The 16,094-nt window shown below is 44.4% G+C and overlaps 1 protein-coding gene across 1 annotated transcript in view; it reads left to right on the forward strand.

Moving 5' to 3' along the window:
• Window positions 1-16,094, forward strand: part of Slc1a2 (solute carrier family 1 member 2) — a 121,928-nt gene that overhangs the window by 78,239 nt on the left and 27,595 nt on the right. Inside the window, exons 4-6 of the mRNA XM_036183600.1 lie at window positions 641-891; window positions 5,034-5,199; window positions 9,681-9,807. Of these exons, the coding sequence (XP_036039493.1) occupies window positions 641-891; window positions 5,034-5,199; window positions 9,681-9,807 (544 nt within the window). The remainder of the gene's footprint in view (window positions 1-640; window positions 892-5,033; window positions 5,200-9,680; window positions 9,808-16,094) is intronic.

Consider the following 16,094-nt stretch of genomic DNA (forward strand, 5'->3'; position numbering starts at 1 on the left):
TGACTTCACTTGGAGTTTCCTCTCACCTCCCTCAGTTCAGATGCGGCGCGTGCACACACACGCTGCCACTGGCAGCTGCTTCTTACACGTGCTCTCTGGTAGCCACATGAGGTTAGACATGAGGACCACTGGGCTTCAACACAGAGAGAGGGGAGGATCATCTGATTCTCCATTTAAGACTATAGTAATGTATTCTAAAGACATGTGAACATGACCTTGATGTCCCAGCTTTTCACTCCCCTAAATAAGGACAATAAATAGTAATAGTAATACACAAGAGAAACACTGGCCTTAGCTAGACCATCACTTCAAAGAAGATAATTTAAGGTCACAAAAATGGAAAAGATGTTATCTTGGAATTAAAGATGGAAAACTCTTCCACATTATTTTCACATGTGTGGTAGTGACTGATGGTATGTAAATCATACAGCCAACTTTCCCCAGCTCTCAAGAATCTCAAAAAATATCTTTAGAAAATAGAAATGTAAAGTGTAGAATTGGTCACATATTTAGTAGGAGGACTGTTAGTTGACCACTAATGTATCTGAATGATAGGAAACCAAGGGTTACAGATATGTAAAGATGAGGATGTAGGTAGAAAAGAACAGAACTGATCTTTCTGGATTTCTTCTAAACCCAGGGTTGTCAGGCCTGGATGCTAAAGCCAGCGGTCGCCTAGGCACAAGAGCCATGGTGTATTACATGTCCACGACCATCATTGCCGCTGTGCTGGGTGTCATCCTGGTGTTGGCCATCCACCCTGGCAATCCTAAACTCAAGAAGCAGCTGGGGCCCGGGAAGAAAAACGACGAGGTGTCTAGCCTGGATGCCTTCCTGGATCTCATTAGAAATCTCTTCCCGGAGAACTTGGTGCAAGCCTGCTTCCAACAGGTAACCCAAAGCCCCCCAGTGTCATCCCTGTCCAATCTCCCACCTAATCTGTGATAGCATAGAGACAGTTTTAACTCTGAATAGCAATTTTCTTAATATTTATTTATCTCTGCCAGGCCCAAGTGTTGTGTGAAGTACTCTGGGGAAGGATTCTAGGGTTGGAGTCAGATGGCTTGATTTCCAGAATCATTATTGCCTGCCCCCTTAATGTCTTGTCACTCTGAGACTTACTTTTCCCTATTTCCCTTTTGTTCCTGTCTCCGAGTTACACATAAGCACGTTTTTACCAGTCTTGTTCACAACCCTCTAAACTGCATGATGGTTCTCAATATTGTCTCAAAGCTCTACCATAAAGAAAAAAGATGCTTGCTGATTTAATGGAGCCTAAAAAATGAGAATCTATAATCCATCCTCAAGATGACACAGGGCACTAAATATAATTTTTGTTTCATTTTGAGACAGGGTTTCTCTATGTAGTTTTGATGCCTGTCCTGGAACTCACTCTGTAGACCAGGCTGGCCTCAAATTCACAGAGATCTGCCTGGCTCTGCCTCCTGAGTGCTGGGATTAAAGGCATGTGCCACCACCACCTGTCTTGAATATAATTTTTTTAATTGTGAAAACAGTGTGAATCCATAAACCTAGCCCTGGGGAGGCAGAGACAGGAGGATCCATGGGGTTTTCTGACCAGACAGTGTAGCTTAATCTGCAAGTTCCTGGTTCACTGGGAGACCCTGCCTCAAAACACAAGAGGGAGAAAGACCAAGGTAGGCACTGATGTCAACCATTGGCCTCCACATGCACTTTCACACACATGTGCACACATGCACACATGCATGCATGTACACATGCACGCACTCTCAATCCATGCACACACAAGCTTATAACATTTAAAAATAGATAATTCTGCTAAGTGAAACCACTGAGTAACCAGCCAAGGCTCCACTCACAACCTTATTTTCTTCCCACAGGGCCAGCTTAGGTTGGCACATACTTCAGTCCCCATTAGCTCATGAAAAGACTAAACTTGAGCCCATGTGTCTCCTTCAGCCCTTCTCAGGGAACCACTGAAGGATGACATTATGAGACAGGCAGCTTAGAAGAAAAATCTGGATTTCCAGCCCTCAAAATGCAGTGCCAACGCCCACTGAGCCCACATCATACCAGGCTGGGATGGGTTTTTCTGATTCTCATATTTATTTTATAAAGAAATGATGAATATTTAAAATGAGAGAAATACTCATCACGTTGATTTGATAATTATCAGTGTCTGCATATATGGAAATATCTGATATATATGTATGTATGTATGTATGTATGTATGTATGTATGTATTCATGTATGGAAATATCCCATTATACCCCATAAATATGTATAATTAAGTCAATAAAGAACACCATTCTAGACGGGGAAAGTAGGATGTAGAGCGACTAGAAGCTAGAGAAAGGTATTGTACTGAGGTCCCCTGTTCGTCTGCTTGCTAGACTCACCTAGGAGGATGAAGTTGCTTGCTTTGGAGTGGTAGAGACAAGTGGCTGCTGAGTCTATTTTGAACATTTCGAAATGTGTGTTTTGGACCTATAGATCCTGGGAAATTAGCTAAGAAAAAACAGACGGGAAGGCATGATATAGCCAACAGATCTAATCTACTTCCTGTGCCTGGTCATATCTCAGATACCTTCATTTCAGCCTGGAAAACAAGACCAGAAGCCCCAGGACTCAGTTATTCCTCTGATCTTGTTGGACTCAGCTTCTGTAGTGTTGGCCATATTTACATTTGGGGTCTTCCCTGGATGATGATGGTCTTTACCCCATGGCAAAGGGTACCGTCTGGACCCAAGGGGCTAGAAGACTATATCAGGACCTTTTCTTCCCCTGCCTGATCCTACCTCTTCCTATGACAACTTAGCTTTGGTTCCCCCAGCTAAGACCAGAATCAAAATCCCCTTGAGTTGGGGGGAAGTATAAGGAATAATAGTGTACAGTCTTCTACCTTGCCATGAGAATGGGCGTAGATCTTCGTCCTGACTCCAAGGGCCTTGAGCAGAGGGTACCATTCTTACTGAGTAACACAGCATTGACAGAGATGGGGGAGGAAGAGGTGTTACAAGAGTCCTTTCTGGGTCCTTGTGGCCTGGCAGGGAGTGTTGTAAAATTGCCTGTCTTAGGTGAAGGGGGATTCCTGGACAGAATTAGAAACAGATGTAAAGAGGAAGTAGAACTGTTCCTAGATTGGAGGCAGCCTTCAGTCATTCCGGCTTGCTTGAGTCAGACCCTGTGTTTGTAAAAGCAAGGCGACCTCTTACCTGTTGTTTAGGGCTGGCTGAGAGGACATACGCTTCCACATGTTTTCTGTAGCACGTAGGAAGGCAGCACTCAGCTCAAGCAGTTTCTGGTGGCTTCAGGTCAAATTCACATTCTTATTCTAAGAAAGACTGAGTCATGGAAATGGCTGGTTTTCTATCGAAAAATAACCAGTGTGACACCTGTGGGTATAGACAAAGCTGTAAGTCGCTGAAGGTGGGAGGCGGTGGGAAGGAAGGTAGGTGTATAGGTGGATTAGGAGACATTTGTGAGTTTTCAGGTAAGGGATGCTGGTAGGTTGAACCTGAGTTCAGCAGGTATTCAAATGGTCCAACTACAACAGGCTCTGTGAGACCTCGGACAGAGACCTGACCAATGTGCCAGTGTCCCTGTCTCCTCAGCTTCAACTGGAACTCCTTCCTGTGCTGTTTTGAAGCTAGATTTTGGAGTCAAACATGATTCATGTTGAAGCTGGCTCCAGTAAGTAAAAATCAGGCCTCGGGTTAGTTATAGGACCACGCTAGATACAAAGCCGTTAACTCTCAGCCTCCCACCGGATCCTGGCTGTCGCCATTTACCAAGTCCATGATAATCACTTCAGATTAATCCAAGCTTTGGCTCCTTCACCATTCTCAGGATGAGTCACCACCTTTGTTGGAGAGAATTTGGCAGCTGCATCCCGAAGTGTCCCTTCTGGTCACCTCTGTGTTCTCTCTTCATGCTGCTATTGACCAGAGCTGGGGCCGCCCTCTTCTTATGTAGCCAGCCTTGGGCCTCCTTTTACCCCGCACAAGTGCATAAGGCCAGGTTAACGTGGAAGGCACCTGCCTCTGCCTATAGAAGCCTGCCCATCCTTCCCCCTGCTCTTGCCATCTCCGTTTTGCATGGCTAACTGTCAGACCCAGCCACAGAAGGGTGAAATCCTCATAACTTAGCATATGGTGCAGTTGGTGGGAAGAACTCAATGGTGGTCAGGCCATCTGAGTTCAAGTGTCAGCTTTGCCAATACCTATGACGTCTGAAAAATCAGTTGACTTCTCCATGCATCCTCTTCTGTGTCTATTAAAGGTTCAGCCATCTGTCACCTTCTGTGTGCCAGCACCGACATTCTAGGGTTTTGAATGATTTCTATTTTAATGCCCTCGAAAGTGTTTTTTTTTTTTTTTTTTTTTTTGAGGCTAAGATGTGAATTTTGCATGCAGGATGCCTGACACCTTTAAAATTAGAACCACTTCCACGGATGTCGAGGAATAGTCTGAGTGATGCTTGGGGATTATTAGGCAAGGGTTAGCTGGCTTCGCTACCTGAAAGAAGAGGATGGTTTCCCACCTTACATATGAGTCACAGGATCCTGGAAAGATGGCTGTTGGCAGTTGTCACCCTTGATGTCCAGATGGAGGTTCCAGCAGAGCCTGGTTTGGAGGACCCAAGGCCTAGAACAGGCTTCTGGTGATGCTGTACAGCAGAAGGAACAGGGTCTCATAGTTTGGAGGAGCACCAAATTGGACACATGATGTCATCCCCCAAGCACAGCGGTGTTATCATGGGGAGGGAAAAACAGACATGTATCCCCCAGCTTCAGCAACTGTACTGCTTAGGGAGTAAATGAATTTCCTCAGTTTTGTAATGATTTTGTCAGTAGGACAGTTGCACCCTACTGCATATGCAATGAGACAACACTCTTTTGAGCGTAAACATAAACTAATTCCCATTTTTATTAGCCTTGTTTTGGCTTTTCATAGTTGTAGTTAACATCCTAAAATGTATGGTTGGCTAGGTTGTTGTTGACCTTTTAGATCACACCTCACCTTTATGCTTTTTTCACCCTGCTCCATCAGATTCAGACAGTGACAAAGAAAGTCCTGGTGCCACCTCAGGCCGAGGAGGCCAATGCAACCAAGGCAGTCCTCTCCATGTTGAATGAGACCATGAATGAGGCCCCTGAAGAAACCAAGATCGTTATAAAGAAGGGCCTGGAGTTCAAAGACGGGATGAATGTCTTAGGTAGGCAAACTGGTTGTTGGTGCCCATCACCTCTATTCCTGACAGCGGCCAGCCTCTCTCACCTTCCTTGTTCATTCAGTTCTCATTCTCCCTAGCTTTCTTCTCGAAAACTCAATAACTCTGCGGTCCTCTAGGTGGCGCGGGAGGCTCTCTCTGGGGAATAACATGAGGGTCACTGAGACTGAGAGCTGAGCCATGGAGGAAGAGGAACAGAAGGATAGGCAAAGGGAGAACCCAGAGGGACATGGCAGCCAGTAATCAGGAATGGGAAAAGAGGAAGCGGCTGACATTTATCAGGCACATTCCTTGACTGTGCCTAGTGTGGTCAAGTCATCATATTGAACTAATGGATTTAGGAAGTGAGATATCCTTATCTGTTATTTATTTATCTTTTTTTTTTTTTATGTCACTCTGCAGGAGCACCTTGCTGGTTGCTCCATCCCAGCTTTCAGTCTATAACAAATGCAGAGCTACCAATATTGGTCAGCATTAGGTTGGGGAACAAAAGGATATTGTAGAGCATCATGTTTAACTTTCTAGGATTTCAAGGACCTCTCTCCTCAAGTTTGGTCCCTTCTCCCTACTCCATCTGAAGGTTCTCTTCAGCTGGACAGATGTGAGTTTAGGGATCACTGCTTGTCTGCCTCTGAGCAAGTTGATCCACTTCTCTGAGCCTCAGCAGGAAAGTTGAAATGGGATTGGTGTGGGTTTCATAGACCAACCGTTGTAATGAAATGAGGCTGTGCGTATAAAGCACACTAGCACATGCCCCGAGTTCTGTCCAGACAAGCTCTGATCATTATTAAAAGCAGATGAAGAACCGAGGAGGAACTCAACCAGAAAATATCTCATGAAGTGCGGGGGTGAGCTTTCCCTTATGGCATTTGCTCCAAATTTGCCCAGTGTAGTAACAGCCACTGTAAGGCTTCAGGGTGGGCCCACACACCTCAAATTCCACCACTCACCAATATTATGATGTCAAGACAATGGGACATTTGGTCCATAAGGTGGAACGAATTGGAAAAATAAGAGTTTGTAAGCAAGATCATGCAAACTAGGTTTCTCAGGTGAGAACTGTTTAGATGGGTGAGCTCAGTGGTCCTGTCCTTTTGTTATCTCAGAGGTCAAATGCCCTTGTCTCCTTAGACTGTTATCAGATAAACTTGAATCTTAGGTCAATAACAAATAACAGTAATTTAATGTAAGCCTGTCTCAAGTGCCTGGGCTATTCAGAAACTAAGAAAAAAAGTTCGTTATTTTCTGGAATTCAGAACGTGATTGGGAGTCCTGTTTGATGGGTTATTCTGTGCTTGGTGGTCCTTCTCCATGGATGTTCATACTGTAGAGAGGGGGAGGCAGAGAAGCAGGCAGCCCCCTGACTGCAGGGCTGAAGCTGATCTTTTGTGTTTGGCCTGCAAGAAAGCAGGTTGGATAAGTGAGGGTGAGGGAGGAGATAAGCTGCGTGAGTTGCCAGGCAACCAGCAATCAGTAAACACAGCTGACAATCAGTGAGAGGCCAGAGGTGGTTGGAGGAAGAAGGAGGCAATGGGAGAGTCCCTCTGAGAAGGAGCCCCTCTCCACTACAAAGATATCTACTGTCTTTTCAGGGCCTCTACTGGTGGGTCATAAATTTAGATCCCACCTCCTTGACCCTTCATTGACAAAGTAACCCCTCCTCTCCAAAAGGCTAAAGATATAACAGGCTGATGCCTAGGAGGGAATCATTCAGACAATCCTAGTCTTTTTCCAGAGTCTTGATGGATTCTAGAAAGTCACATGCCCTTTGCCTGTGCTGGGGAGTTTCAAAACACTGGCAACTCGCTCAACCCCAACGATCAAGTCTAAGAGGGCTTTGTTCAAATGAAACACCCCTGTTCCAGTGAGCAATTTCAATTAGGCAATGTTTACCCAGGGAAATGGCAAGCTGAATCTTGCGTTCCATCCAAGTACACAGCCAGGCACTGTGAAGCCAAGGGAAGTTAGATTGTTGAGAAACTTCCCATTTGCCAATCACAGCTAAAATAAGGTTCTTTCCATGGCCTTGCAAGGGGAGAGTAGGTGGCTTTGTTTTTTGTTTTGTTTTTCTGTATTTCTTCTCTTTGATTTTTGGAAAGCCCCAAGGATTGCGCATTGCAATACAGAAGATACAGCCCAGGCTCTGTCTTCCACTTCTTCAAGGACATGTTTTTCTCCTAAGAAACCTAGAGAGCTATAGTGCATGGCACAACACACCTATGATTCCAGTACTTGGAAGGCTGAGACAGGAGGATGATTAGTCAAAGACCAACTTGAGTACCAATCAAGACTGGTTTCAAAAATCAGCCGAAACAAATGAACTCCCAGACCAATTCTTGGTCCTTAACTCCAATTGCTTAAACCAGTGTCAACCCCTCCTTTAAAAATCTTTTTTGGTTTTGTTTTTTATAAACTCATAGATACTCAAATGTCTGCTGTCTCTGAGGGGAGTCTTCATTCTAATTCTTTTGGACCTTAAGACCTTGGACATTATCAAACAGTATTCACTAAGTAATAACTGGACTTCTCAGCCTGAGTATTCACAGATGGACTCTTTGTTGTCATACTCAATAAACTGCCCTCTATGGTTTGAGGGAAGGGTGGAGGAAGAGCTGGGACCCAATTTTCCATATTATTATAAAATTAGTTCCTTTTACCCTGTATCCAGTCTTCATTGAGCCCCATCTTCCTTGGGTCAATAACTCAATTGTGAAGTCGCTAATCAATCCCTTTGGTCAAGAGCTAAGGAGGGGGAGATATTAAATTCCAAATATTAGCAATCTGAATACAAGGGCTTCATTATTTTCATGAAAAGAGATGGGCTCCTACCAAGTGTAGTTAATTAGGTTGATGAATGTTTGGTGTAGAGAAGGGTGGTTTCCTTGGGGGATGAGTAAAAGAGGTAAATAGTCAGGAGCTCAGAGAAAAGGAATTTATGTCTAAGAGAATCAAATTATAATGCTGTGATATAAGCCAAAATTTAGGCATAACTGGATATAATAAGGAAGGACTGGAAATTCGGCCTGCTAAACTGAGGCAGGGTACAGTAGGGAAGAGGCTGAGAGGGATTAGAAAATGGCCAGGCTTCAGAATAAGTCAAATGAGCAAACAGTGTTCTAGGGAGGGAGAATAACTGTCACTAATACTCCATGTATGCAGTCAGAGTTAGGTCACTAAGACTGGGGGTGCACCAGGGGTCCAGGAGCACATGATTGCAGTTGAAAATCGAGACAGTCCCCAGGTAGTACTGAGAAAACTGTTAACCACGTAGTTTGTCCAGTTCCTGGGTGTGTTGAGGTTGAGATACTGGGGGTAGGGTGGGGAGGGGGGAGTGAATCTCTGGAGTCAGCAGGCTTGGTCTTGGAGGAACTGAAGAACAAGGGCAGGTCACCAGGTCCTTAGACAGGTGATGAGGCAGAAGGCCTGGGGTTGAGTGTTGGATTTGCTTCAGGTTGTAGTGAAACAAGCTGCCATCAAGAGGGTGGGGAGTGAGCTCCTCAAATCCTTCCTGCCTTGGATTAGGATTGACCCTGGAGGCTGACGTGTGATTGAACTAGGATGTCAAGAAAAGAGAGAAGGCCAGGCGGTGGTGGCGCACGCCTTTAATCCCAGCACTCGGGAGGCAGAGCCAGGCGGATCTCTGTGAGTTCGAGGCCAGCCTGGTCTCCAAAGCGAGTTCCAGGAAAGGCGCAAAGCTACACAGAGAAACCCTGTCTCAAAACTCCCCCCACCAAAAAAAAAGAAAAGAGAGAAGATGGCTGAGAAGATAGGTATTGGCAAAATCTAACAATTAATTCTACCTTCTGGCTTTCTTATCCTGAAAAAGATTAATAAAAGAGAGCATGACAAGTTGAATTTTAGAAGGGCGTTTAATTGGGGTTTCCTAGCTCATTTGGATTTCTTGTTGTTTCCTTATCTTCTTGATTCCACATTTGCTGTGTAGCTGGAGGATAGTCCCAGGGTGACGTGTACCTGCCACGTGGTATCTCAGGACAGCACCAGAAGGTTCTAGACATTTCTCCAGCAAGGGCTTTAGGGACTAGATGGTCTCTGCTGCTCCTATAGTGGCTGCAAAGTTTGCATGACCATCCCCTAGTCCTGCCAGGCTCCTCTCTGCTAATCGGTGTGGTAATGGGAGCTGTTCACACATAATTTGCGAAGTGAGGAGGAAGAGCAGGCAGCACCTTTCATTTTGGAATGAAAATGAATTCATTTTCTTCAAGGGATTCACACCTGAACTGCTTAGAGTCTAGCTTGCACATGTGAGAAATGTCAAGAAAAGCAGAAATTAAAGGATGGGGGGCGTGGCTTTCAGTGTGGAATGTAATGTTTTTTTCTTCTAATTCCTAATTTGTCTGTGGGTGGCTGGCAAGCAGAGTTGGTTCCATACCTCAGTTACGCTGAAGAGTGAGGGAAAAGGAGCATGCACTTGGTCACTTGCCCTGAGGAATGTTCCTCGCCCACAGGTCTGATAGGGTTCTTCATCGCTTTTGGCATTGCCATGGGGAAGATGGGCGAGCAGGCCAAACTGATGGTGGAGTTCTTCAACATCCTGAATGAGATTGTAATGAAGCTAGTGATCATGATCATGTGGTAAGTCCACTTAGTCTGACATCATTGGAATGGTGCCAGACGAAGCCTGGGGGTCCCTAGAGGACAGTGGAGTCCTCCCAGTATGAAAAGAGTGGGTGTGGACCAGAACAGTATGGGGAAGAGGCTGGAAATTCTTTGGCTTCCCTTTCCTCCCACAATGGTGGTCATTGGGCCAAATCTGATGTGTCACCCAATCCTGTTTGTCCTTTGATTTGAGGATGGGTTTTGTTGTGTTACCTGTTCATCCCAGCTCAGGCTGCTATAATGAAATGCTATATATTAAGGGACTGGCGCATCCCAGATATTTCTCCCAGTTCAGGAAATGGGAAGTCTGAATGGTCAACTTCTAACACATTCATCTGAGTTGTGAAAGAAACAACTTGGTGGGGAGCATTCCATGTCTCTTACCTAGAGCTTCGTTCCAGTCTGTTTCTGCTGCTATAACAGCAGACCACAGGCTATGTAAAATTACAAAGGAATTTTCTTTTTAAACCACAGGTAGGGAGACTGGGGAGCACAGAAACAGTCATTAGCATATTTGGTATCTGGTGAGGGGCTGATCCTTGTAGATGATTCTTTATGTGCACCCTCACATGGTGGAAGGGATGAATAGGCTTCACCAAGGCTCTATTAAAACACTAACTCCTTTAAGAGGGTTCACCTCCATGTGGCCCATCTCCTAAACCACTGTTCTGAGGTTATGACTCAACATGAGGAATTTGGGGGACAGCACTGTTCAAACTTCAGTCAACACCAGTCTTGTCTCTTAGGGTTTGTCTAGTTGCCTCTAAAGGCCCCACTTCTATGTGCCCAGTGTTAGGATTTAAACATTTAAGTGGGGGGAGCCAATATATTCAGTTCGTTGAAATGGCTAAGAAAATAAAATAAAATGAAGAAAAGGAAAGTCAATAGGATAATAATGTCCCACAACCCGAGAATGAAAAGAAATTTGCATTACCGTCACAGAACCAAATGTGGTGATATGTTTGTGGTTGGTTCTCATTAAAACTTTAGGAATGAGAGGCCAATTGGAGGCTTTGAGGTTTCAGTTCAATAAGATAACCAAAATATTAGTTCTGACACATTCACCTCATCACCTCATTGAACTTTTAAAATAAAAAGGGATAAAGGGATGCTGGTAAAATACAGTGTTCCCGTCTGTAATGGTGCTGGGTTTTCAGCTCCTCAGGCGATGCTAAATGTTTGGGTATTTATTTTGTGTAAGACTCAAGCTAGCTTGGGAATGCTGTGTCCTTTAGGTCCAGCTGAGTCTTCTTCTGGAGTGGTGGGTAACGACACATAAAGCAGCACCAGCCTCTTGCTTGAATAGTAGTAGTTGGCGTCCTTGCCGCCTAGAATTTCCAGCAATGTGCACATCCTACAGTAAAGACTGGTATGAGCGACATGCCTTCCTTCCTTCACACCCCTGTCATTTCCACAGAGTCCTTGGAGGAAATGAGGTTCTTCAAGGAAAACTGATGAAGCATTGGAATAGAGAGTGGGGTTAGGAAGTTCCCCACTTGGCGAAACCTTCACCCCTAAAGGTTTAGCACCTTGTCCCTGGGTTTAAAGAGGGCTGTGAGTCAGGCCTGCAGAAGGTTCCTTACTGGCTGCTACTACCTCGTCCAGGAAGGTAGACAGGCATTTATGATAAGAGGTCCATTCCTATCATTCTCAAGATGCCTCATCAACATCACCATTTGATAACATGAAGCCTGTGGGAAGGTTCAGGGTAACATAGATAAGCATTCTTAGCTGACCCCTCAAAGCAGAAATAAATCATTGCGTCTGAGGGTTTCTGTGGCTTTGATGACCAAAGAGCAAGTTGGGAAGGAAAGGGTTTACTAGGCTTATACTTCAGCATTGCTGTTCATCATGGAAGAAGTCAGGACAAGAACTCAAAACAGGGCAGGATCCCAGAAGCAGGAGCTGATGAAGATCCCATAGAAGGGAGCTTCTTACTGCCTTGCTTCCCATAGCTTGCTCAGCCCACCTTTTTATAGAACCCAGGACAGCCTACCCAGGGACAGCACCATCCACCATGGGCTGGGCTCTCCTCCATTGATCACTAATAGAGAAAACGCCTTACAGCTGGACCTCATGGAAGCCTTTCCTCAGCTGAGGCTCCTTCCTCTCTGATGACTCTAGCTTGTGTCAAGTTGACACACAAAACCAGCCAGTACAATCAAGTACTTTATGTAAGAGTAGTAAAAAGCAAAATCTAGCATTGTGAAAATAATATAATTTACTGTGAGTTTCATTTTTTTAAGAAATTATTTTGAGATAGGATCTCATGTAGCCGAAGCTAGCTGAAACTTGCTATGTAGCCAAGGAAGATTTTTGACTTGATCCTCCCTCTGAACACTGGTATGCACCTTCCCGTCTGGCTTAAAAATTATGATCATTAAAATGTAAATTGGAATAATTTTTATCTTGTCATGTGTTCAAGTTCAAATATTATATTATTAAATTAACTCATTTATTAAAGAAATTTTTATCATTAAGTCATAATTAAGACTTACCAATTTTTTTCAATATGCTTAGTGTTAATCTGTTAACTTTCCATGTTCACACTTTTTCATTCAAACAATACCTAACAAAATAGATACTTTTTCCAGATGATAACCCTGAGAAAAAGTTTGTTAAGTTGCCTAGTGTTGCAAAGATGTATTTCCCCACAGTCTCTAACTCAGTTTCTTTTTGAGTTTGAAGTAGATGAAATCTAAGAGCTTCTGGCTACAAGCTATGTGACTTCAAGCATTTAAATCCTAATATTCTGATTAGTAAAAGAAAATAATTATAAAAACCGTGTCATGAAGTTGCTTTGAGAATTAAGTGAAATGGTGACCCCAGTCATTGAAACTGTTCTGTGCTCAAAAGGACCACAGCATTTCTGTGAATAGGCCTGCGGTTATTCTGTTGTGACCATTATCACCATCAATCCAGCCCTTATCTCCTGCATCTCTGTGTATATTAATTCTTCAAGAAGTCTGAAAACCCCATGGGTTTTTTTGTTGTTGTTTTTGTTTGTTTGTTTTTTGTTGTTGTTGTTTTTTGTTTTTTTTTGTTTTTGGTTTTTTTTTTTCCGAGACAGGGTTTCTCTGTGTAGCTTTGGAGCCTGTCCTGGAACTCACTTTGTAGACTTGGCTGGCCTAGTACTCACAGAAATTTGCCTGGCTCTGCCTCCCAAGTGCTGGGATTAAAGGTGTGTGTCATCACTGCCTGGCAAAACCCATGGTTTTATTGCAAGTTCCATAACCTCACTTTTTGAAAAAAATTTAAAATGTTTTTCCAAACCCTGAAAAACTTGAATAGGAAGCAAAACTTCCCGAAGTCTCCTTCTATTAGAAAAAGAGGTATCTGTCCTTCCTTTGTTTCTAGTGCTTGGCTATTGGTCCTACACCCTCCATACTACTAAAGGAAGAAGCATTCAATGGTGCTTGTTCAAACTGGGAAGGAGGGCTCTCCACAGGGCTGCCTGATAGGGGATAGGGACCACAGCAATGTGCTTCCACAGTGATGCAGAGGGACTTCCCAACCATAGTGGGAAGGTGGGAATTTATAACCAATGGAGTAGGGGCACATCAAGAGTCAGAGGGATTCTGCTAAGGACCTAGCAGAATTCTTGTTGAAGTCAGGCCAGGTTGGCCAGATACCACTTGGAGGATGGTAGACCAGAGATGGAGAGCTGCACACTGAGCATGGGGATACATGCTAAACTGACTTGGTGGGGGTCTTTGTTGAAGCAGTGTTTTAAAGGAAGGAGACAAATAGAGTCTAAAGATGGAGGGAGGGATCCTACGAAAGTTTGGTAAAGCGAAGATTTTTTTTTCAATCCATTTGTTCTTTCAATAAGTAATCCTTTCTAAACTGACAAGGATGTGATATAATGATGAGTACCACAGAGGCTTCCGGCCTTCGTGGGCCTCACATTGTTGAGAAAGAAGGGAAGGGAAGACAGACGAGATGAAACCAACAGGAATTCAGTTGGTGATACAGACAACAAAAGCAGGCTGTGGGGAAGAGTGAAGGAAGCAGGCCCGAGTAGCCAGGATGAGCTGTGTGGGAACCATGGTACAGGTCTGTCTGTGAAAGCTGAGAGGAGGGCTCTGGGGAGAGGAAGCAGGGAGGGGAAGGCTTTTGAGGATCAGAACAAAGATCTGCAGCCACTGGAGTGAGAATGGTTAAAACGGTGAAAGGGGGGAAGTTGGACAGGCAGGCCGGAGTCAGAGCCTCTGGGACTCTGTGGGCCACTGATGGGTTGGATTGATTGATTTGTGACAGGAAGCTTGCTGGGATAGTGACCTTGCAAACAGGACACAGAGCTGAGAATATAACCCACCTGTGGGCTGCATGGAAACATTCCCTACTTCTGTCCCTATGACTGTGTCCTGAATTGGAAATGGACCCAATAATTACTGGGCGTCACTTGGCTGCAGAACCATTGGGTGAAGCCTTAAGCCTCTGTTTGCACTTAATTATGGTCTTGTTTGTTTCTACTCGGGAGTTTGAGTAGACTTGGACTTTGGGCACTTCTCCCTTACTTTTCCATGGAATCTCATCTCCAATGAGCTCATTCATTGATATGGGAACCCAAGAATACAGTTCAAGCCACGTGTGGGGAAGTAATGGCCCTAAGTCCAAGGGCAAAGGCTCTTTTATATCCCATTAATGCTTGTCCAATTAGGGGTGGGCAAGTCTTTGGCGTAGCAAGGGCTAATCCATATTCCCCAACTCTTACGGCTCACCTTGTGGCATTTGGTTAATATCTCTATCTACAATGGGAGCTGGTGCTTACCCCACTGCCCAAACCCCACCTGATGGGTGCTCCTGAGGTAAGCCTTGCCTCTCTCTCGTCCATCTGACTGGCTCAACTTTGTAGCCGATCTTCCTTGGCAAAGTGCCTTGAAAACATGTTTCCTCTGTCTACAAATTACTTGACCTGAGGAGAGGAGGAGGAGATGAAAGAAAATTGAACAGCATCCTAAATAGCTCATATCTATGTTTCTCTGGAAAGCTTTAAAGGGTGATTGGTGTTTGGAAAAGAATTGACCTCTTGGTTTATGACGATAAACCCTTCAGGGCTTTATAGGAAGGCATTTTTTTTCAGTCATTTACAGTCTCAATGACAAAGTGCTGGCCCCTGGGACTCCATAGCTGATTTATGAGGTGTTGTGATTATGGGCACACTAGAAGAATATCAAATGGGAAGAAACATGAGGGTTAAAAGACATGACAGAAGGTTTGCTTCACACTCCTATTAATGCTTAGAGATGCTGTCCTCAGCCATGGCCAGCCTGCACCCCAAGGGAAAGCAGGCGAGGATCAGGCTGGAAGGTCCACCAGGAAGAGCAGAGCCATGCTAATGCCAAACAAAATGGCTCTTTGTGAACAAGATTTGCTCACAAGACCATTTGCCCTTGGGTAGCCTGTGAGAGGCTTTAGAAAGAAAGCCTCATTAGCTCAGACTTGGTTAAAAGGCATGGACCAGGAGAGGCCTTGGTGCCCAGGTTTGTGCAAACAGAAGCTGCTGTGAAGTTTTTCCGAGAGTAAGGACTCAAATTGAGAACAGTGTGGGAGGGCTTCAGCAGTGTAGACAATGCACATTCAACCCTGAGCTCCCAGCTACTTGGTGATGCTGGAGTCAGCCCCTCCAACCCTGATGCCCATATCGGAAAAATGAGACCGTGTCACCCAATGAGGTCCTGTAGTCAGTGAAAGGCTGGACAAAGGCCATGTTTCCTGCACTTACAGACTCTCATCTGCTCTACACAGCCTTTCTTTAACTTAGGAAAGGACCAGGGGCAGGCCTGATTTCCAGAAGGAGGAAGGGAGGGAAGGAAGGAAGGAAGAAGGGAGGGAGGGAGGGAGAGAGAGTCTGCTTAGGTAGTCCTTTTCTTTCCTGACCCCTGCTGTTGGGATCCCTATCTGGGGATTTTCTTTTCTTTTCTTTTTTTTTTTTTGTCATTCTCAAAAATATGTCTATAAACGTTGATAAGGTATAAATCTTCCTACAAATATCTTATGTCAGTCAGACACCATCAGAGGGTGAACAAATTCATGCCCAGTAACACTTCTATTAGATACTACTACTAATTATTATTATAATAATTAATTATAGTAAAGAATGGTCCCAGACAAGCAAAAACTAAGTCAAGATGAGAGAATTTTCACACGAATAGGAACAGAACAGTTTCCAAGCCCTCTATAAGATAATGACAGCATACAAATATCAGTGTGGGATAAATTGGTATATGGCGGTTGTATGCTTACCTACAAGGAACTGG

Source organism: Onychomys torridus, chromosome 4, assembly GCF_903995425.1.
Source record: "Onychomys torridus chromosome 4, mOncTor1.1, whole genome shotgun sequence".
NCBI lineage: Eukaryota > Metazoa > Chordata > Mammalia > Rodentia > Cricetidae > Onychomys > Onychomys torridus.